Source organism: Balaenoptera borealis (assembly GCF_965194805.1).
Source record: "Balaenoptera borealis genome assembly, chromosome: 2".
In the NCBI taxonomy this organism is placed as follows: domain Eukaryota; kingdom Metazoa; phylum Chordata; class Mammalia; order Artiodactyla; family Balaenopteridae; genus Balaenoptera; species Balaenoptera borealis.
In genome coordinates, this window is record NC_138867.1 from 115027434 (window position 1) to 115045710 (window position 18277).

At 38.1% G+C, this 18277-nt stretch overlaps 2 protein-coding genes across 4 annotated transcripts in view; one reads left to right on the forward strand and one right to left on the reverse strand.

Moving 5' to 3' along the window:
• LOC309623972 (F-box/LRR-repeat protein 21) overlaps window positions 1-18277 on the forward strand; it is a gene marked incomplete at its 5' end in the record, with an annotated part of 58366 nt that overhangs the window by 12117 nt on the left and 27972 nt on the right. The gene's annotated exons all lie outside the window — the stretch shown is intronic.
• On the reverse strand, window positions 50-8059 carry LECT2 (leukocyte cell derived chemotaxin 2). Its single transcript, XM_082381437.1, has 4 exons — window positions 7799-8059; window positions 6274-6370; window positions 4661-4797; window positions 50-459 (listed from the first exon to the last, which is right to left on the reverse strand). Exons 1-4 carry the CDS (start codon window positions 7842-7844, stop codon window positions 293-295), a joined length of 447 nt encoding a protein of 148 aa, XP_082237563.1. The 5' UTR covers window positions 7845-8059; the 3' UTR covers window positions 50-292.

Below are 18277 nucleotides of genomic sequence, written 5' to 3' on the forward strand. Positions count from 1 at the left end.
CAAAGATGCCGTCGGAACCAGTTTGAATTCATATGTTTATTTATCTTATGTATTCAGGACTGAGAAATCTTTAAGAAAAAACACACCCCAGATCCCATAGATTACAGATCAGACCTGAGGGATTAATTGACCCTCAAAACATCAAAGTGGCAATGAGTTGAAATCAACATGCTTTTTTCTTTCTTGCATTCATCATGTTTCTATTTGAACACAGGTTTCTTGAAAAGCAGAATATGCACCCAGGTTTTAAGAAGATGGCTCTCTTTAGAAGATCTGGTTATTTGTCTTCCATCTATAGGTACACAGTAGGATCTGTCAAGTCACAGTTTTCAATGTGTACGTGAGATTGTATGCCAGGATAAACTTTCTGCAAGGGCAATAGAGTGCCCAGTTTTTCTCCCTTCTTGATAGAACCTTTATATTTAATTGGCTTAATGTAGAACATTTTAATACAGAAACCTAAAAGAAAAGAAGTAGTAAAATTATTCATTATCTGGGTTTTAGTAGCCTTGAATCAGAAATTGTAAAAAAAAAAAACAAACCAGAAATGAATACAAAAAGAAAGGACGGTTGATTAAACTCAATGAGGGAGTAGAAGAAAATGACAAAATCATATCAGAAATGAAGATTAAAATTACAAGATGCCTAAGGAAGAATAGACTCAAATGAGTGTTTTAAAAGGCATTGAAGAATAGCAGAAAAACCCCATGTAACTGAGAAAATTGACCCAGAACAATGTCAGCTCCAAGACAGATTCCAATAAAACTAATAGACTTTAAAGACAAAGAAAAATGGAAATAACAGGCACAAGAATACAAATCTTTTTAAATATCAAAAGAAAAATTTAAAACAAGACCCATCAAATAGAGAAATAGAGATAATACCATTATATTACCATAATTACAACATAAAATAATGACAGTGTTTGGACCAAATATATGAGTTGTATCTATAAATGTTAATTCATATAGGAAAAAGATTTTCCTATTGGCTTGGAAAGCAAAATGCAATTCTATGCTGTATACAATGAAACAGTAATTGAAAAGCTAAAAATTCAGGACTGGAAAAGATTTGCCATGTAAATGGAAGGAAAAAGGAAAGCAAGGATTATGATCCTGTTACCAGAGAGTGAAATTCAGGCCAAAAAGCATTGAAACAAGACAAAGGAGGACAATGTATAATGCTAAATCCAATGAAGATATGATTATCCATGCACTAAATAACACAGAAACCATCTATATAAAGGAGAGAATGCAGGAGGTACAAGGATAAATAGATAGAAACCCAGTAGTGACAGAAGACTTCAACACACTTGCATCAGTGAAACAGGTCAAGTGGACAGAAGACAGAAGTAAGGCTATAGAATTGTCCTGTCCAACACAGTAGCTGCTACCCACATGTGGCTAGTCAGTGCTTGAAATAGCTAATCTGAATTAGATGTGCTTTAAGTATAAGATACACACTGGATTTTGAAGACAGTACTCCCCAAAAAGTAAAATATTACTAATTTTTATATTAATTGCATTTTGAAATAATAATTTGGAAGTATTAAGTTAAATGTGTTGTTAAAATTAATTTCACTGTTTCTTTTTACTTAATGTGATTACTGAAAAGATTGCATATGTGGCTTTTATTATACTTCTATTGGACAGTACTGCTATAGAAGATCTATGGAAAATTAATAAGGTGCATTTTATGTACATATATTGAACAAAAATATGTGCAAGACCTCTACATTGATACTAATACAACTCTAATTAAGCTACTAATACAACAGTGTAAGAAGACCTAAATAAATGGAAATTTTAACAAGTTCATTGATTGGATGACTTTCATTACTTTTAAGATATCAGTTCTTCTCGGTTTGATCCTGTATGATGAATGCAAACCCAAAGTCCCAGCAAGATTTTTGGTGGAGATCGACAAACTGATTCTGTAATTTATTTGGTAATGCAAATAACCCAAGAATTGCCAAGACAGTCTGAAAGAAGATCAAAGTTGGAAGATTTATACTATTCATATCAAGATGTATTTTAAAGCTATGGTAATTAAGACAGTGCAGTATTTGTGGAAGATTGACAAACTGGCCAGTGAAACACAATAGAAAGACCATAAACAGACCTATGTATATTCAGACCCTGATCTATGACAAGAGATACTGCAATGCAGTAAGGAAAAAATGGTCTTGGCAAGTTAATGGTACTGAGTCAGATGTCGATATGGGGGGAAATTTTGATCCCTATCTGATTCCTTACACAAAAACCAATTCCAGATGGATTATAAATCTGAGTATGAATGATGAAGCAATAAAGCTTGTACACAGAAACATAGGGACAATACCTTTATGACTAGGGTGGGCAAATGTGTCTTAAACGGATAATAAAAATGTGTCAACAGTAAAGGAAAATATTACTAAATTGGACTGCATTAAAAATAAGAATTTTTGTTTATTAAAAAACATTAGAAAAGTGAAAAGGAACCCATAAAGTGGGAGAAGATACTTATAATACATATATTGGACAAAGGACTCATATCCAAAAGACACAAAAAGCTCCCACATACCAATAAGAAAAAGGCAAAAAAGCCAGGGCAAAATACATGAATAGGCACTTTGCAAAAGACAATATCCATGTTATCAATAAATATGAGAAGGGGCTCAATATCATTAGCCATCATGGAAGTGCAAATTAAATTTAAGTGAGATACTGTTACATACTCATCAGAATGGCTGAAATGAGAAAGGTAGCTAGATAACACCAAGTATTGTGTATGGAGCAACTGGAACATTCATACACTCCTGTTGGGGCTGTGAATTGGTACCACTACTTTGGGAAACTGGGTGGCAGTACCTGCTAGCACTGCAGATACGTATACCAAGTAACCCAGCAACTCCACTCCTCCAGCGTTCTGCCAATTGCTGAGTATATTGATTCCAGTTATGCATTCTGGTACTGGTGAAATTACCACAGGGTGGATATGTGGATGCACTAGGTCAACTGTAAGATGGACCCTAGGAAAAAACTATGTTGATCACCTGACCCTAGAAGCCCCTAGTCTGATTGATGGACCACAGTGGCTTTTTGGGTCTTTAGAAATTACTGTCAGTTTTGAGCGAGTGTCTTCTTCCCCAGTATACAATCATCCTGCTAAAAGGCTGCAGGTCCTTTTGGGGATGGCTAGAAGTAAGGGTTACAGTATAAATTTTTGGCATTGTAATAGGGCCCTTCCTCAGAAGGACTCAGCCTCCCTTTCATTCAAGGGGCTCTGGGACTGTGAACTGGCTCAAGTCTGGGAATGGGTTGATGGTGTTGGGAGGAAGGTTTTGAGACCCATTATTGTCATGATTGAAGTCAGAATTTTGTTTATCAGACCTAGAGTGTTTCCATTTATACAAATCAAATAAGGCTTTAGTAGGCTGCCCATGTCTTCAGTTGTAGGTCACCATGATTAACTAGATAATGCCACGGGTCTCTGCTTCTGATGTATCTGATTACTGCTTCAGCTCTGCTCCCTGTTGGATAACCGTGCCAGCCTTGACTGCTAAGTGGGCTCCATTCAATGGCAGTAGTTCCTCTTGTCATTTCAGGCCTAGAGAGGATAGCCACTGGATAGCTCCTCAAGGATGTGGGCTCCCTCACAAAGTGTTTCTCACAGCCTTAGTGAGAGGAGTGTCCTCCGGATCCACTCCCAGCAGGAATGCATGTTTATGTTCATGAAAAGAAATGTACAGAGAGTTCATAGCAGCATTTTCATAATCGCCTAAAACTGGATACTGCCCAGATGTCCGTTTAGAGAAGAATGATTAAATAGGTGAAGATATATGCATACAATGGAATGCTCCGCATCAATAAGGATGAAGGGACTTAAACTACATGCAAAAACATGAATGAATCTCACAAACCTTATGTGGAGTAAAAGAAGCCCCACTCAAAAGACTGCGTGCTGATTAATTCTATTTAAATCATTTTCAGAAACAGGCAAAGCTAATATGTGGTGGGATAGTAATCACCCTTGCTGGGAATGATGACTAAAAGGTAGCACATGGGGTCTTTGGACTGCTGCTGCTATTCTTTTTCTTGATCTGGTGTAACCAACAGGCTACACGGGTGTGCTCACTTTGTGACAATTCATGGAGCTGGCCATTTTTGCTTTGTGCGCTTTGCTGTGTGTATGTTCTACGTCAATAGAATTAAAACAACCAAACAATAAGCCCAGTACCTGGAGTACCAGGAGACCCAGCTTTACCTAGAACATAGAGCATTTGAAAATAGTTCACATCAACTCTTGCAGAAATGCCAACATTTTTGAATTGTGGGATTTTGGTGAATGAAAGCGTCTATTCATTATAGATAATACTGTAATGCTAAAGTGATTTTGCTTGTAGATTGTTAAGCAAAGTCACATGGGCCTCAGGAAGAAAGCCCTTCAGTCAACTATAGAGTTAGGTGGGGAGTGTATGCATAAAGAAGATGACTTCAGGGAAAGTGGTGGAACATCTTTGAAAATGCATGGGCTGTTTTAGTTTGGTACCCTTGTCCTTTAGGTCCTAGGTTTTGTCACTTTAAAGAAAGAATGAAACGTCTTTGTATAGAATACGCATTAAATAAATAAGCATCAAACATCTCCAGTATGTGCTCCAGGTATATACACCACCCCTTACCTCTTCCAGAGATCCAGACACCATTATTGATGGCATTTTTGTTTTTATAAGGTTTCTCCTGGCCCACAATCATTCCGGTGAAAGGTGCATACACAGTAGATCCATCCGAGCACAAGACATCCACACCCCGGTGAAGCCTATGATTTCCAGGATGTAAATAAGAATGAACAGACTGAGGAACTGCCCTGGGAATTTTATTGCCCAGGAACATGGTGTTAGCCCACTGTTCCCAGACCAGGGTATCAAAAATTGAAGCTGCTGGAACGTGTTGGAGTGTCCCAGGTTTCGTCACTCTGTTTACCCAATTTTCACCTCCTTCTCTGCAGGTTGTAATAACCATGTTATAAAGGTTAAAACATTTAAGATAGTAAAACACAGGAAGCCTTTAAAAATGTTAGCCATTATTATTATATGGCATTTTGGGGAAATGAGGCAATCCATGTAAGTAAATTTTATAGATACCTGAATTTTGACCCCTGCAAGACCACTTAGAAAAGAGATGACTTTTTATGGGAACCTATTATAAAAGAATCATATGTTACCCTAGTCTTACTTTTCTCCCAATGATCCATAAGTCATTATAAATATCATTTATTGTGTACGGTTTTAATATAGTGAGTGATACCTCCTGCATTTATTAAAGTGTGTGGAGCACAAACACAGAATGATCCCAGGTTGTGAGATTTCTTGTTTCCAACAGTCCTCACTGTTGACACTATGCCAGTTCTCCACCAGCCTCTTCTCCCTTCTAATAGTCTACCTGAAAGTCAGATTCACTAGGATTGTTAGCAGTATGTGTAAAGCAACATTGAGCAGATTCCAAGTGAGGAGCCAGTAAGTTATTGTATGAGTCAAGTGCATAAAGTTTAGGGTATGAACTAATTGAGTCTTAATTTTGGCAATTCAGAGGCCACTTTCCCCTATGTCCTGTCTCTTAGCCCTATTCCAGGTATGTGAGGTTGCTTGTAAGTAGTATCTGTGTGAGTGAGAGTTGTTCTGTGATTAGGATGGAGATCAGTGATACAGTTGGACACATGGCTATTTCATCAGAAAGTGGCACTCCCAAGGTAGTACTGTGCATTGTTGAAAGTTCACAAGTGTGTCCCTCACTGTCTGGAAGAGATTACTTGCTTAGGGCCAGCCTCTGGTGTTCACCTCCCAGAGCCTGGGTCAGTAACACCATGGTTTGATGGGAAGAGGATCCAAAAACCTGAATTCTAGTCCAGCCTTCACCACCTCCAACTGTGTTTGGCAAGTCCCTTAACCCTTTGGTGCCCCAGTTCAAGTTCCTCATCTGTAAAATGGGACAGTAATGTTTGGCTTTCACCTTGGAAAAGCCAGGTGAGATGAGTCAACGTGTGAAAACATTGAGAGAAAACACTGCTCTCCTCTCTCTTGCCCTTGTTCAGTGCTCTGTTCCTAATTCAGAGCCCAGAGTTGACACCCTATTCTTGGAAGTTGCTCCAAACATGGTAATGTAACTGGTTATATCTGAATTTTCCTGCTGTCGGAAGGGAAAAGATGGTGAGCACTTGAAGAAACTTCGGGCAAGGACACTAAGCAAAGAGGTTAAGAGCCAAAAGAGGATATGGTTATGTGTGAAACCCCATTACCTTTGAGCCATGTACTGGCCACAGCCGTGGCTGTCACACGTCCTGATCTCATTGGAAGACTTGCCAGCACATATAGTAGCCCATGGCCCAGCCAGTGCTAAAAAGGAGAAATAGGAGAAGCACATTTCCTGACCACATATTCCCAAACTCTACTATCCTTGTGTCTCCCAGTAGATTGAAAAATTCTGTTTTCACTATACTTTCTCTCTAATTTTTCTGTAGTTTAAGGGGTGGTCTTCCTTTAACTCCTGATTCAGCTATAAAATGGGCTTTTCCCCTGGTCACAGAAGTCTGTTTTATGACATGTAGAGTATTTGTGTATTTCTTTATAAGCATTTACCTTTATCGTTATAGTTTGTTTCAGATTATTCATTAAACAATGGTATACATTGTGCTTTTCAATTTTTTTTTGCTCATGACTTGGCATGGGGACCACTATGTTCAGGTTAAACAAAATAAACAGCATGGCTCAAAGAAATAATTCTAGAAATTCTAAAGTAACTTTGAAATGTTCTTTATTGCTAGTCATGATAATCAAATCCAAGAAAATGTTTGAATTAAAGCAGAAGCAAACTCTGCACTAGCAAAGTTTATTTAACACGAAATCTCTTTCATATTTGCAAACATAGAAGAGGAGATTCTTAGAAATAAGAACATGTCAAACTAATTTAGCCTAGAGTGGAGTGAGAAGAGAAAGTGGAGAAGGGAGTAAAACAATTATTTGAAAAATTATGAAGCAGTAAAACATGGAGGAGGGCGATGGCTCTCTTTGTGTATTTTGTGCAAACTTTGTTTTTAGTGTAACTTCTCTTTTAGAGTAGGCACTTGATAAATGTTCATTTGAATTAGATTTCCTGGATTTCCAATTGTTAACGTTCACAGAGAGATGCGTTAAGAAACTCATCCTTTTACGTCAGGACAGACTAACAAAAACAGAAGCAAAAGCAAGAATCTGCTAATTTGGTTGTTGATTTTATTTAAAGATATTTTGCTATTCATTAATATATGTGTTATGAAGAGAAGCTACAGAATATGGCCATTAAGCATATTCTTGAATATACCTCTAAAAGGTGGGTTTCATAAGTCTTATACCTTGGAGCCAAGCTTCAAATCTCTTTGACAACTAATATCTATCCTTCAGAATTGAGACATATATTAGACAGTTTATTAATTTATTCATTTTCTCTTCTGCTCTGGCAGTTCCCCTTGTCCTAATCCATACTAGTCTCTGTATCAGGAGTTTTATAAATCAGATTCTTATGCAAACTTTTTATTTTCTAATTTTGTTCCGATTAAGTCCTAGACTAAGACGGAAAGACTTTTCTATTTCTCTCATGAAAGAAACAACATTCAGGTGGAAATCATTGAGGACCACCCCTCTCCCCCGTGTATCCTTCCTGTTCCATTTTTAATAACCAAATAGACAAGTTTCTGTTGTGATTGTGATGTTAATGACTTTTAAATCTATCCTTGAAATCAGTTTTCAAAAGTCAGCCAAGATTCTAAAATTGTAATTTTGACTTACCAGGTGAAATCAAAACAGCCAGAAGGAGGATTCCTGTGGAAAACATTTGGCTTTGGTCTCCCTTAGGATGCTTCTTCCTCTGATACTTAGGATTGCCCCTACGCTCTCTTTGAAGAATACTCAAGTTTGAATTAGTATTTTCTAGCTATTTAGCCTTAGAATGCTGCATCTCTCATATCTTTAATTTGGTATGAGACACACAAAACAAATATGAGAACGGGGGGGAGTCAGATTCTAATATTCCATGGATAGCTGTTTGGCTCACATGTAGGACCTATATAAAAGCTTTTGTTCTGATGAAGCTAACTTTATTGGAAATGCTGACTAAATATTAACAGAAAGTGATAAGGCTGGGTGAAGAGTGACTCTTCCTGGGCTGTGACTGGTGGGAGAATATCCCGTGAAAAATTGAATGCTTAGTACCATCTTCTAGAAGATCTACCTTTCATTTCCTGGGTAGGACATATTTCAGAAAAGACCATTAATAATGTATGACCCTCTATAACATATTCTTTAGTATATATCCCTTGGGTTTTTTGGATCATCAGTTCAGTTATGTTTCATCTGTATAATGTTTGCAAATAATTTTACTGTTTTGATAAAATTATATTTCCTTCCTTTAAATATAGGATTTTAAATGTTTGCTTGTTTGTAACAATGTAAAACTAACAACGTCCAAAGTATCCATAAGTAGAGGAAAAGATGACTTAGGATAGAGTCATACAATGGAGTATAATAATAACATTTGGAATATAATTTAACAGTTCAAATGAAGGCAGTCTGTTTTAAAACAGCTAGATCTACTGTTGAACACTTTTGAATAAAAAAGCTACTTTTAAAATGCTATACACAGGATTAAATTTAACCACTTATTAAATTTTGAAAGCAAATGTATTATCTTTGTGAATAGCTGCATGTATAGTAAAAATACAAAAATGTGCACAGACTAACTCTAGGATAATAGCTACCTCTGAGGAGGGAGAGAAATAGAATTGTGAAAGGATATGCAAAGTGCTTAAACTCTAAAATACTTTATAAAAAAGAAAAAGATCAGAAGCAAATATGTTTAAACATTAATTTATTAATTATTGAAGGTCAGTACATGGGTATTTGTTATATTATTCTCTTTACTTTTCTGTATAATCCAAACATGTATTAGCACCTCTGCCTTTTTATGCTTAATATTAATTGAGGCCCTGGAATTTTCTATGGAAGCATCCCTATTTAAGTAATTTGTCAGGGTCTGCAGGAGACTGAGATTGTGGCCCTGGTTCTTTACCCCTCCCTGCATCAGCGCCCTTGCTGTGTCTCACTGGGGGCAGAGGAGCTTTCCCAACCTTTGATTTGTAGTTCAGTGATATGACTTGCTTTGACCAATAAAACGAAGCAGAAGTGGCAGTGTGTCCCGTAGAGCCTGAGTCCTCCAGGGTCTGTGTCTTTGCATTTGCCTTCTTGTGTTCTGCCATCGCTGTGAGGAGAGGGTTCCCAGACTCACCTGCTGGCCTCGGGAAGAGAATGCAGGTCACGTGGAGCAGTCACCCTAGCCAAGTCAGCCCCCTGAAGCCAGCCTAGCACGCCCCACAGATGTGTGAGCAAGAATAACTGGTTGTCATTTGAAGCCGGTGAGTTCTGGGATGGTAGGTTAAGGAGCAGTAACTAAACAATACCACTTAGAGTATATACCACTTTTTACTTCACACACAGTCTCTCAAGGAGGCATCTCGTGTGTAAAGTGCGGACTGCCTATTCATTTACTATGTCAAAGAACTGGAGTCTCTGTACTAGAGGAAAAACAGTGCCAGCAAATCCAAATTGTTTTTTTTTCCTTTGGGTTGCGTTCTGTTTGGTTTAAACATGTATGCATTTTAATCCATCAAAACGTAAAATCAAACACATATTCACATAAAATGTGTAAATGCTTAGATTTGTGGGACCGTGTCTGGCAACAGTATCACAAACCATAAGGTGATACTATTAAATCCAAATATGCTTTTTCTTTCTTGGGATCTCTAAGAACAAAAGTGAGGAATTAACATATGGAATTGGGCGGGTGTTTTTAACTATAGTGCCACGCGCTGTGTAGTGCAGCGTATGTGTCAGGCACTCTGCTCACTGCTTATCTTATTATTTCATTCTCACTAGAGCCAGGGACAGAGGAGGGCTGGGTCTCCCAGGAACAGACCTACCTGAGTATCCTCCCTCCAATGCAGTCATTGGTGGGGAGCAGCCAGATGGAGGCATGGTCTTTGGTGCAAGTGAGGTGGTGGATTTCAAAGCACAGAAGCTGGGGACCTTGGTCAATTACACTCCCTAGGGGAGGCCCTGGGAGCAGCATTTTCACGGCCACCAGCTCCACGTTGCAGTAATTTTCAGAGCAGTTTTAAAAATATAGGTTTCGTCATTAATTTTCACACACGATGTTGATGATGTTACTACCAGCCCTATTTTGAGGATAATGTTCGTGAAGGTGGGAAGTGTGAGATTTGAAAATCCCAAGGAAATGAGAATTAGATCCCAGTTTTCTCCAAAATCCATATTTTACCACCTACATCATACTGCTTGTTCAAAAGAGCAACTGTCCCTCAGTCAGAATCTTAATCTCCAGCTGAATATCCTAAGAGCCCTAGCTCACTGATTGCAGAGTGAGGACCTCGAAAAGCTGAAATTGGGATGAAAATATTAACAATAGCAATAACGGCAGCCCGCAGTTACTGAGTGCTTGCTATTTGCTAAGTGGATCATTTTATTTACGCCTCTTGAGTTGCAGGTACTATTGTAATTCCCATTTTCCAGAGGAGAAAACAAAGGCACAGCTTGAGTAGGTAAATTCACTCAAGATCATACAGGGAGGAAGTAGCAGATCTGGGATTCAAACCTATGGGGAAGTGGGTAAGTTTTACTGTGTTAGAATCATCTAAAGACATTCTCTCTTGGGCATCTGTCATTTATCCAGAGCATTGGTTCTCACCCGGGATGGTTTTGTCCCTTAGGGAATTTGGCAATGTCTAGAGATATGTTTGGTTGTCACAGCTACAGGGGTGTTGTCGGAACATAGTGGATAGAGGCCAGGGGTGCTGCTAAACATCCTACCAGGCACAGAACAGACCCCACGACAAAGAATTCTCTGGCCCCAAATGTCTATTGTGCCAAGGTTGCAAAACTGTGATCTGAGGTATACCCAATATTTTGTTTGTAACTAGAATTAAGAACATGTTGAATTAAATTTGTCTAGGTGATTACTGACCGGTTTAAAAACATCACGATGGGCATTAGCATATTAAACCTGGACTATATTCCTTAATTTACATCAGAAAATTACCAGCTCTCAGTATTTTTGAACACAATAATTAAACTCCATTGTGTCTAGGGAAATAATAAGGGAATTAAAGCAGATATAAGCTAGCTAACTGAACATTTGTTCTGAGCAAGGCTGGCAAATGTCCATTTTGGAGTAGGATCCCAGGGCCAGAAGGCACTGCTATTGTTCTTTGTGTATAGTCAGTGATTATGAGGAATGATCAGATGGTTGCTACATATTAGAGATCTTTTGACTAAAAACACTTATCTGTTAATAGACAGCTTTTTAAATTTATTTATTTATTTATTTTTGGCTGCGTTGGGTCTTCGTTGCTGCGCCCAGGCTTTCTCTAGTTGTGGCGAGCGGGGGCTACTCTTTGTTGCGGTGCGCGGGCTTCTCGTTGTGGTGGCTTCTCGTTGCGGAGCACGGGCTCAGTAGTTGTGGCTCACGGGCTTAGTTGCTCTGCGGCATGTGGGCTCTTCCCGGACCAGGGCTCGAACCCGTGTCCCCTGCATTGGCAGGCAGATTCTTAACCACTGAGCCACCAGGGAAGCCCAGTAGACAGCTTTGAAAGAGACCTGTATCTTCTTTGAGCTATACTTCATAAAGAAGTACATGTGGAAGTACAAATTCTTACTGGGCTACAATTACTGACGGGCATTTAACTCTTGCCAGAAGTAGTCAGCTCTCAGCATTGTAAGTTGATCTCACATTTCTCTCCTACCCACCCCCACCTCCTACCACCTCCACTGCCCCATCCCAGGCCTCATGCCTTGACCATTTTACTTTTCATAGTACTTTCACCAAAGGAAGGGAGGCTCAGGATGAGGAGAAATTCAAAACTGGCTATAATTCAAATTTGAGGACAGTGGTAATAAAACTATTTTTCCTATATTTTACTATATTGAGATTTACTAAAAGTTACTCTCAGCACATCATTCTCATCTCTTGTTAGAAAAGCTTGAGATAAAGGAATGTAAGAGCTCACCCAGTTGCAAGGCTCAGTTGTTTCCTCCTGTCTTGTCTCTGCTTCTCTGTAACTCTGTCTTCTGCTTCCGACGAGGTAGGTAGTGAACTTGTGCTGAAATATCAAAGTGATAATACTGGCCAAATTGCAGGAGTTTATGAACAGATTGATTCTGATATGTTAATATTTTGTGTTCGTCTTGGTCTGTTCAGGCTGCTGTACAGATCACCATAGATGGGGTTGCTCATAAACAGCAGAAATTTCTCTCTTACAGTTCTAGAGTCTGAAGTCCAAGATCATGGTGCCAGCCCGGTCAGTTAGCATATAGATTAAAATCTATTTATCATCCTTGATTGAGGTGAATTTACCTTAATCCAGAGTCTGGCCCTTAGTTTTTTCATTGTCTAAGACTTAGACTCAGGGAGAGTGATTCAAGTTCATCAAGTTACAGGAAGCCAAATGCACACAGAGATAGATAGGTAGGTAGGTAGGTAGGTAGGTAGGTAGATAGATAGACAGACAGACAGACAGACAGACAGACAAATAGATGACTTTCAATGGAAGTGATTCCTCTCTAATGGGAGAATATGCTCCCTTCTTGGTGTTAAAACCCTTGGGAAAGTGGTTTGATGAATGTGGAATGAGAGCAAAAAGAGGTAAAGAATTTTAAGGGCTTTTCCAACCAACTGTGTGGTTCGTCTGAAGTCTCTTTCCTTTTCTGTGATAAAATGGACTAGAAAATGTTTCTGTCTTCAGTGACACCAAATGGGCCCATAAACATCTTGCTCCTTGATTCCCTTTCTGGCTCCCTCGGCCCGTGTTTTTCAACCAGGAGTATCTGGAGGTGGGCCAGGTAACACAAAAAGCCACAGGATAAACATGGTGACACAGGTTGTCAATATTTCTTTAGGATTTGGAAATGGGGCAAAAGGAAGAGGCATAACAACAGTATACTTTTGTATATATTTATATACATATAAATATAATGTGTGTTTTTATATCTGCTAACATACTTGATCCCTTTTAAATTGAGATTTCATTCACACATCTTAAAATTTACCCTTTTAAAATATATAATTCAGTGGTTTTTAGTATATTCATAAAATCATACACTCATTACCACTAATTCTAGAACATTTTCATCACCCCAGAATGAAAAACCTGACACATTAGCAGCCACTCCTCATTCCGTACTTTCCCCAGCCCGTGGCAACTCTTAGTCTACTTTTTCACTCTATGGACATACCTGTTTTGGACATTTCGTGTAAATGAAATCATAGAATATGTGATCTTTCGTGTCTGGCTTCTTTCACTTAGCATAATGTTTTCAAGGTTCATCCATGTTTTACCATATGTGAGTACTATATTTCTTTTTATGACTGGATGATATGTCACTGAATGAATATAATACATTTTGTTTATCCATTCATCAGTTGATGGACAGTTGGATTGTCTCCACTTTGGGCTATTATGAATAATGCTGCTATGAACATTCACGTACAAGTTTTTGTGTGGACATATATTTTCAGTTCTCTTGGGTATATACCTAGGAGTGAGATTGCTGGGTCATATGGTATCTCTGTGTTTAACTTTTAGAGGAACTGTTAAATGGTTTTCCGAAGTGGCTACATTAGTTTACATTCCCACCAGCAATGTTTAAAAGTTCCAGTTTCTCTACATCCTCACCAACACTTGTTATTATCTGTCTTTTTAATTATAACTATTCTAGTGGATGTAAAGTAGTATCTAATAGTGGTTTTGACTTGCATTTCTCTCATAACCAAGGAAGTTGGACATCTTTTCATGCGCTTATTACCCTTTTGTATGTTTTCTTCCTCTGTTAAATATCTATTTAAATCCTATTAAAATCCCAGTTTTTAATTGGATTATTTATCTTTCTATTGTTGAGTTGTAAGAGTTCTTTATATATTCTGGACACAAGATCTTTGTGAGATAGATGATTTGCAAATATTTTTTCCCATGTGTGTTGTCTTTTCATTTTCTTTTTTTTTTTTAAACATCTTTATTGAAGTATAATTGCCTTACAATAGTGTGTTAGCTTCTGCTTTAAAACAAAGTGAATCAGTTATACATATACAATATGTTCCCATTTCTCTTCCCTCTTGCATCTCCCTCCCTCCCACCCTCCCCATCCCACCCCTCTAGGTGGTCACAAAGCACCGAGCTGATCTCCCTGTGCTATGCGGCTGCTTCCCACTGATAGTGTCCTTTGAAGCATAGAAGTTTTTAGTTTTAATGAAATTAAATGTATCTTTTTTTTCCCCTTTGGCTGCTTGTGCTTTAGATATCATATCTAAGAAACCATTATCTAATCCAAGGTCATGAAGATTTATGCCTATGTTTTATTCTATGAATGTTATAATTTTATCTCTTGCATTTAGGTTTATCTATTTCGAGTTAATTTTTTAATATGGTATGAAGTAGAGGGTCCAAATTCATTTTTCTTTTGTGTGTAGATAGTTCTCTCAGCATTATTTATTAAAAGGACAATTATTTCCCCCATTTAATTGTCTTGGAACCCTTGTCAGAATTCATTTGGCCATTCTGGACTCTCAATTCTATTTCGTTGATCTATATGTATATCCTATGGAAGTATCACACAGACTTGATTTGTAGCTTTATAGTAAATATTGAAATCTGGAAGTAGGAGTCTAACAGCTTTTAATTCTTTTTCAAAATTGTTTTGGTTACTCTGGATCCCTTGCATTTCCATATTAGTTTTAGAATCATCTTGTCAGTTTCTGAAAAAAATTGAAAGGCAGTTGAAATTTTGAGAGATTGAGTTGAATCTGTAGATCAGTTTGGGGATTATTGCCGTTTTAGCATTATAAAGTCTTACAGTCCTTGAACTTGGGGTGTCTTTCCATTTATTTAGGTCCTCTTTAATTTCTTTGAATAAGTTTTATGGTTTCAGGGTACATGTCTTACACTTCATTTGTTGAATGTATCACTAAGTATTTTATTCTTTTTGATGCTATTATAAATGAAATTGCTTTCTCAATTTCACTTTCAGATTGTTCATTCCTAATGTATAGAAACACAACTGCTTTTTGTATATATATCTTGTATCCTGTGATCTTGCCAAATAAGTTTATTAGCTCTTGTAGGTTTTTTTTGACGAAGTCCTTAGAATTTTCTATATACAAGGTCATTTAATCTGAAAATAGTCTTTTTATTCATCTATTTACTGCCTTTTGTGTTCAGTAAATATTTTCTATTGTACTTTATAATTTCCTTGTCATTTCTTTTACTATATATTTTTGAGTTATTTCCTTAGTGGTTCCCCTGGTGATTATAAATTAATTTACAACAATCTAGTTCAGATTAATACCAAATTAACTGCAATAGTATACAGAAACTTTGTCCCTATATGGCTTCACTCTTTCCCTCCTCCTTCGTGCTTTGTCATATAAATTATACCTTTATACATTGTATGCTCATCAACATACAGATTTGTAATTATTGCTTTCTTTACCTATGTATTGATAGTTACTTTTACCAGTACTCTTTATCTTTTCATGGAGAGTCAAGTTACCGTCAGGTGTCCTTTGATTTCAGCCTGAAGGAGTTCCTTTGCATTTCCTGTAGAGCAGATCTGCTAGGAACAAATTCTCTCAGTTTTTGTTTACCTAGGAATGCCTTAACTTCTCCTTCATTTTTTGAAGGATAATTTTGCCAGGTACAGATACAGAATTCTTGGTTGGCAGTTTTTGTCTTTCAGTACTTGCAGTATTTTTCTTATATGTCATACCACTGCCTCTGGCCGCCATGATTTCTGATGATAAAATCAGCGGTTAACCTCTTTGAAAATTCCTTGTATGTGAAGAATTCCTTCTTCCTTATTGCTTTCAAGAATCTATTTTTGGCTTTGTCTTTTGAAAGTTTGATTATGATGTGTCCAATCTTTGAGCTTCTGAGTTTATCTTACCTGGATTTTGTTGAGCTTCTTGGTTGTGTAGATTAATGTTTTTCATCAAATTTGAGAAGTTTTCAGTTATTATTTCTTTTTTTTTTAATTAATTAATTTATTTTTATTTTTTATTTTTTGGCTGTGCTGGGTCTTTCTTGCTGCGTGCAGGCTTCCTCTAGTTGCAGTGAGCGGGGGCTGGTCTTTGCTGCGATGAACAGGCTTCTCATTGTGGTGGCTTCTCTTGTTGCAGAGCATGGGCTCTATGCACATGGGCTTCAGTAGTTCTGGCATGAGGGCTCAGTAGTTGTGGCTCATGGGCTCTAGAGCACAGGCTCAGTAGTTGTGACACACTGGCTTAGTTGCTCCTCAGCATGTGGGATCTTCCTGGACCAGGACTCAAACCCATGTCTCCTGCATTGGCAGGCGGATTCTCAACCACTGCACCACCAGGGAAGTCCCTCAGTTATTATTTCTTTAAATATTCTTTCTGCCCCTTTCTCTCTCTCTCTCCTTTCCTTCTGGGACTTCCATTATGCATATATTGGTATTCTTGGGGGTTCCCCATAGGTCTCTAAGCCTCTGTTCATTTTTCTTCATTCTTTTTTCTTTCTGTTTCTTAGATTGGATCATCTCAATTGACATATCTTCAAGTTTCCTGATTCTTTCTTCTCCCTGCTCAAATCTTCTGTTGAGCAGAAGAGAATGTTTTATTTCAGTAACTGTGTTTTCCAACTCTAGAATTCTTATTTGGTTCTTTTACATATAATTTCTGTTCTTTATTGAAATTCTCTATTTGGTGAAACCTTGTTCTCATACTTTACTTTTTTATACATGATTTCCCTTAGTTCTCTGAATGTTTAAAGTAGCTGATTTATAGTCTTTGTCTAGTATGTGCAATGTCTGGTTTTCCTAAGGGACTGTACGTACTGGCTGTTCTCTGTGTGTAGTCCCTACATGAAATCGTGTGCCTGTATCTGGCCATCAGAACCATGACCCCAGGGGAAATGCTTGTACCCATGTAGGATGTAAACATCCTCCCTCTTTCTATCTACTGTGTGCTAAGGGCAGAGGATCAAAGATGAGGGGGCTACTCCTCACAACTCATTAAATTACAGTGTCTGCCTTCTCTGCTTACAACCACTAATATTTACCTGAGGTTGCTCTCAAGAACACTTGTGAACCAATTGATTCTCTATCTCTTGCATACCTTTGTAGCTAAAAGAGAGTGGTAGTCATCTATACAAAATAAAATAAGATCATTCTAGCCTGTGAGATTTAAATTGGACTTGAACTTTTACTGAAAAAACTGTTCTTTATCTCACTGGGTACAAATATGCAATCAAGGAAGACCTGTTCTTTATTTAAATCCATTCTTTTCAAATGAGAGTCTCTTGGTTTTAAAATCCTGCCAGAGAATTTTGTGTCAGAACTGACCATTTGATTTTAAGGTTCCAGAATGTACTAAGCCCAGTCAATAGACAGTCCTCACTCTATCAAATACGTAGAGACCCACAGTGGGCATATTTCCTCACCCAGTTTCACCATCTGCTAGTACTTTGACCAACAGAAAGCAAACATCCCAGGGCCACCTAGGGAAACAAAGACTTGGATTACCCCAAGCCATGGTAAACAGACGTGATTGGCCCACTGAGCTTTGAACTCTGAAATTGCACCACACACAGACATGGTCAGAGCATTGCCAGAGGTTATAACACACACATTCTTGGCGCCATTGTTTGGATTGACTCAGACCAGCTGAACATCTTAAACTGAGTAATCAATGGATTATGATAATGGAAGAAATGATGCTCTCCTGTTCGGGGACTAAATCGTCTGTCTAGCTACTGATACCTCCTAAAAAAGGAACTGTCAACATGAGTGACTGTCAGAGTTACAGTATTGCTTCACTGTTCAATGACTCAAGTTCATGTTCAGTGAGTAGTTTGTGCAAGGCACTCAACTAAGCGCTGTGAGAATGTTAAGATGAGTAGGGAGGCAAGCAAGCCAGGAAAGACTGAGAACATGGCAGGGGTCAACCCTGGATGTGAGAATGAGGGTGAGTGCAGGCCCAGGAGGAGTGAAACAGGTGTGGGGAGTGTTGATGGTCTTGAAGTTGGCCAAGCCCATAAAGCATTTCAGAGGGCCTTGGAAATCAAGACTGTGTGTGTTGATTTCCCACTGTGTTGCTTGTTTCTAACAATAAAGATGAAATTTAAAAATTTCATTTGACCCTAGGGAGATCTGGAACTGCTCCAGGAACACTCATGTTGGATGCTGTGAGAG

Excerpts from the sequence above, each read along its gene's own strand:
- LECT2 (XM_082381437.1), bottom strand. The coding sequence starts at position 7,844 with ATGTTTTCCACAGGAATCCTCCTTCTGGCTGTTTTGATTTCACCTG. Across the intron at positions 6,371-7,798 it reads GGCTGTTTTGATTTCACCTG|CACTGGCTGGGCCATGGGCT; the intron begins GTAAGTCAAAAT and ends TCTCCTTTTTAG. Across the intron at positions 4,798-6,273 it reads GGCCAGTACATGGCTCAAAG|GCTTCACCGGGGTGTGGATG; the intron begins GTAATGGGGTTT and ends TGGAAATCATAG.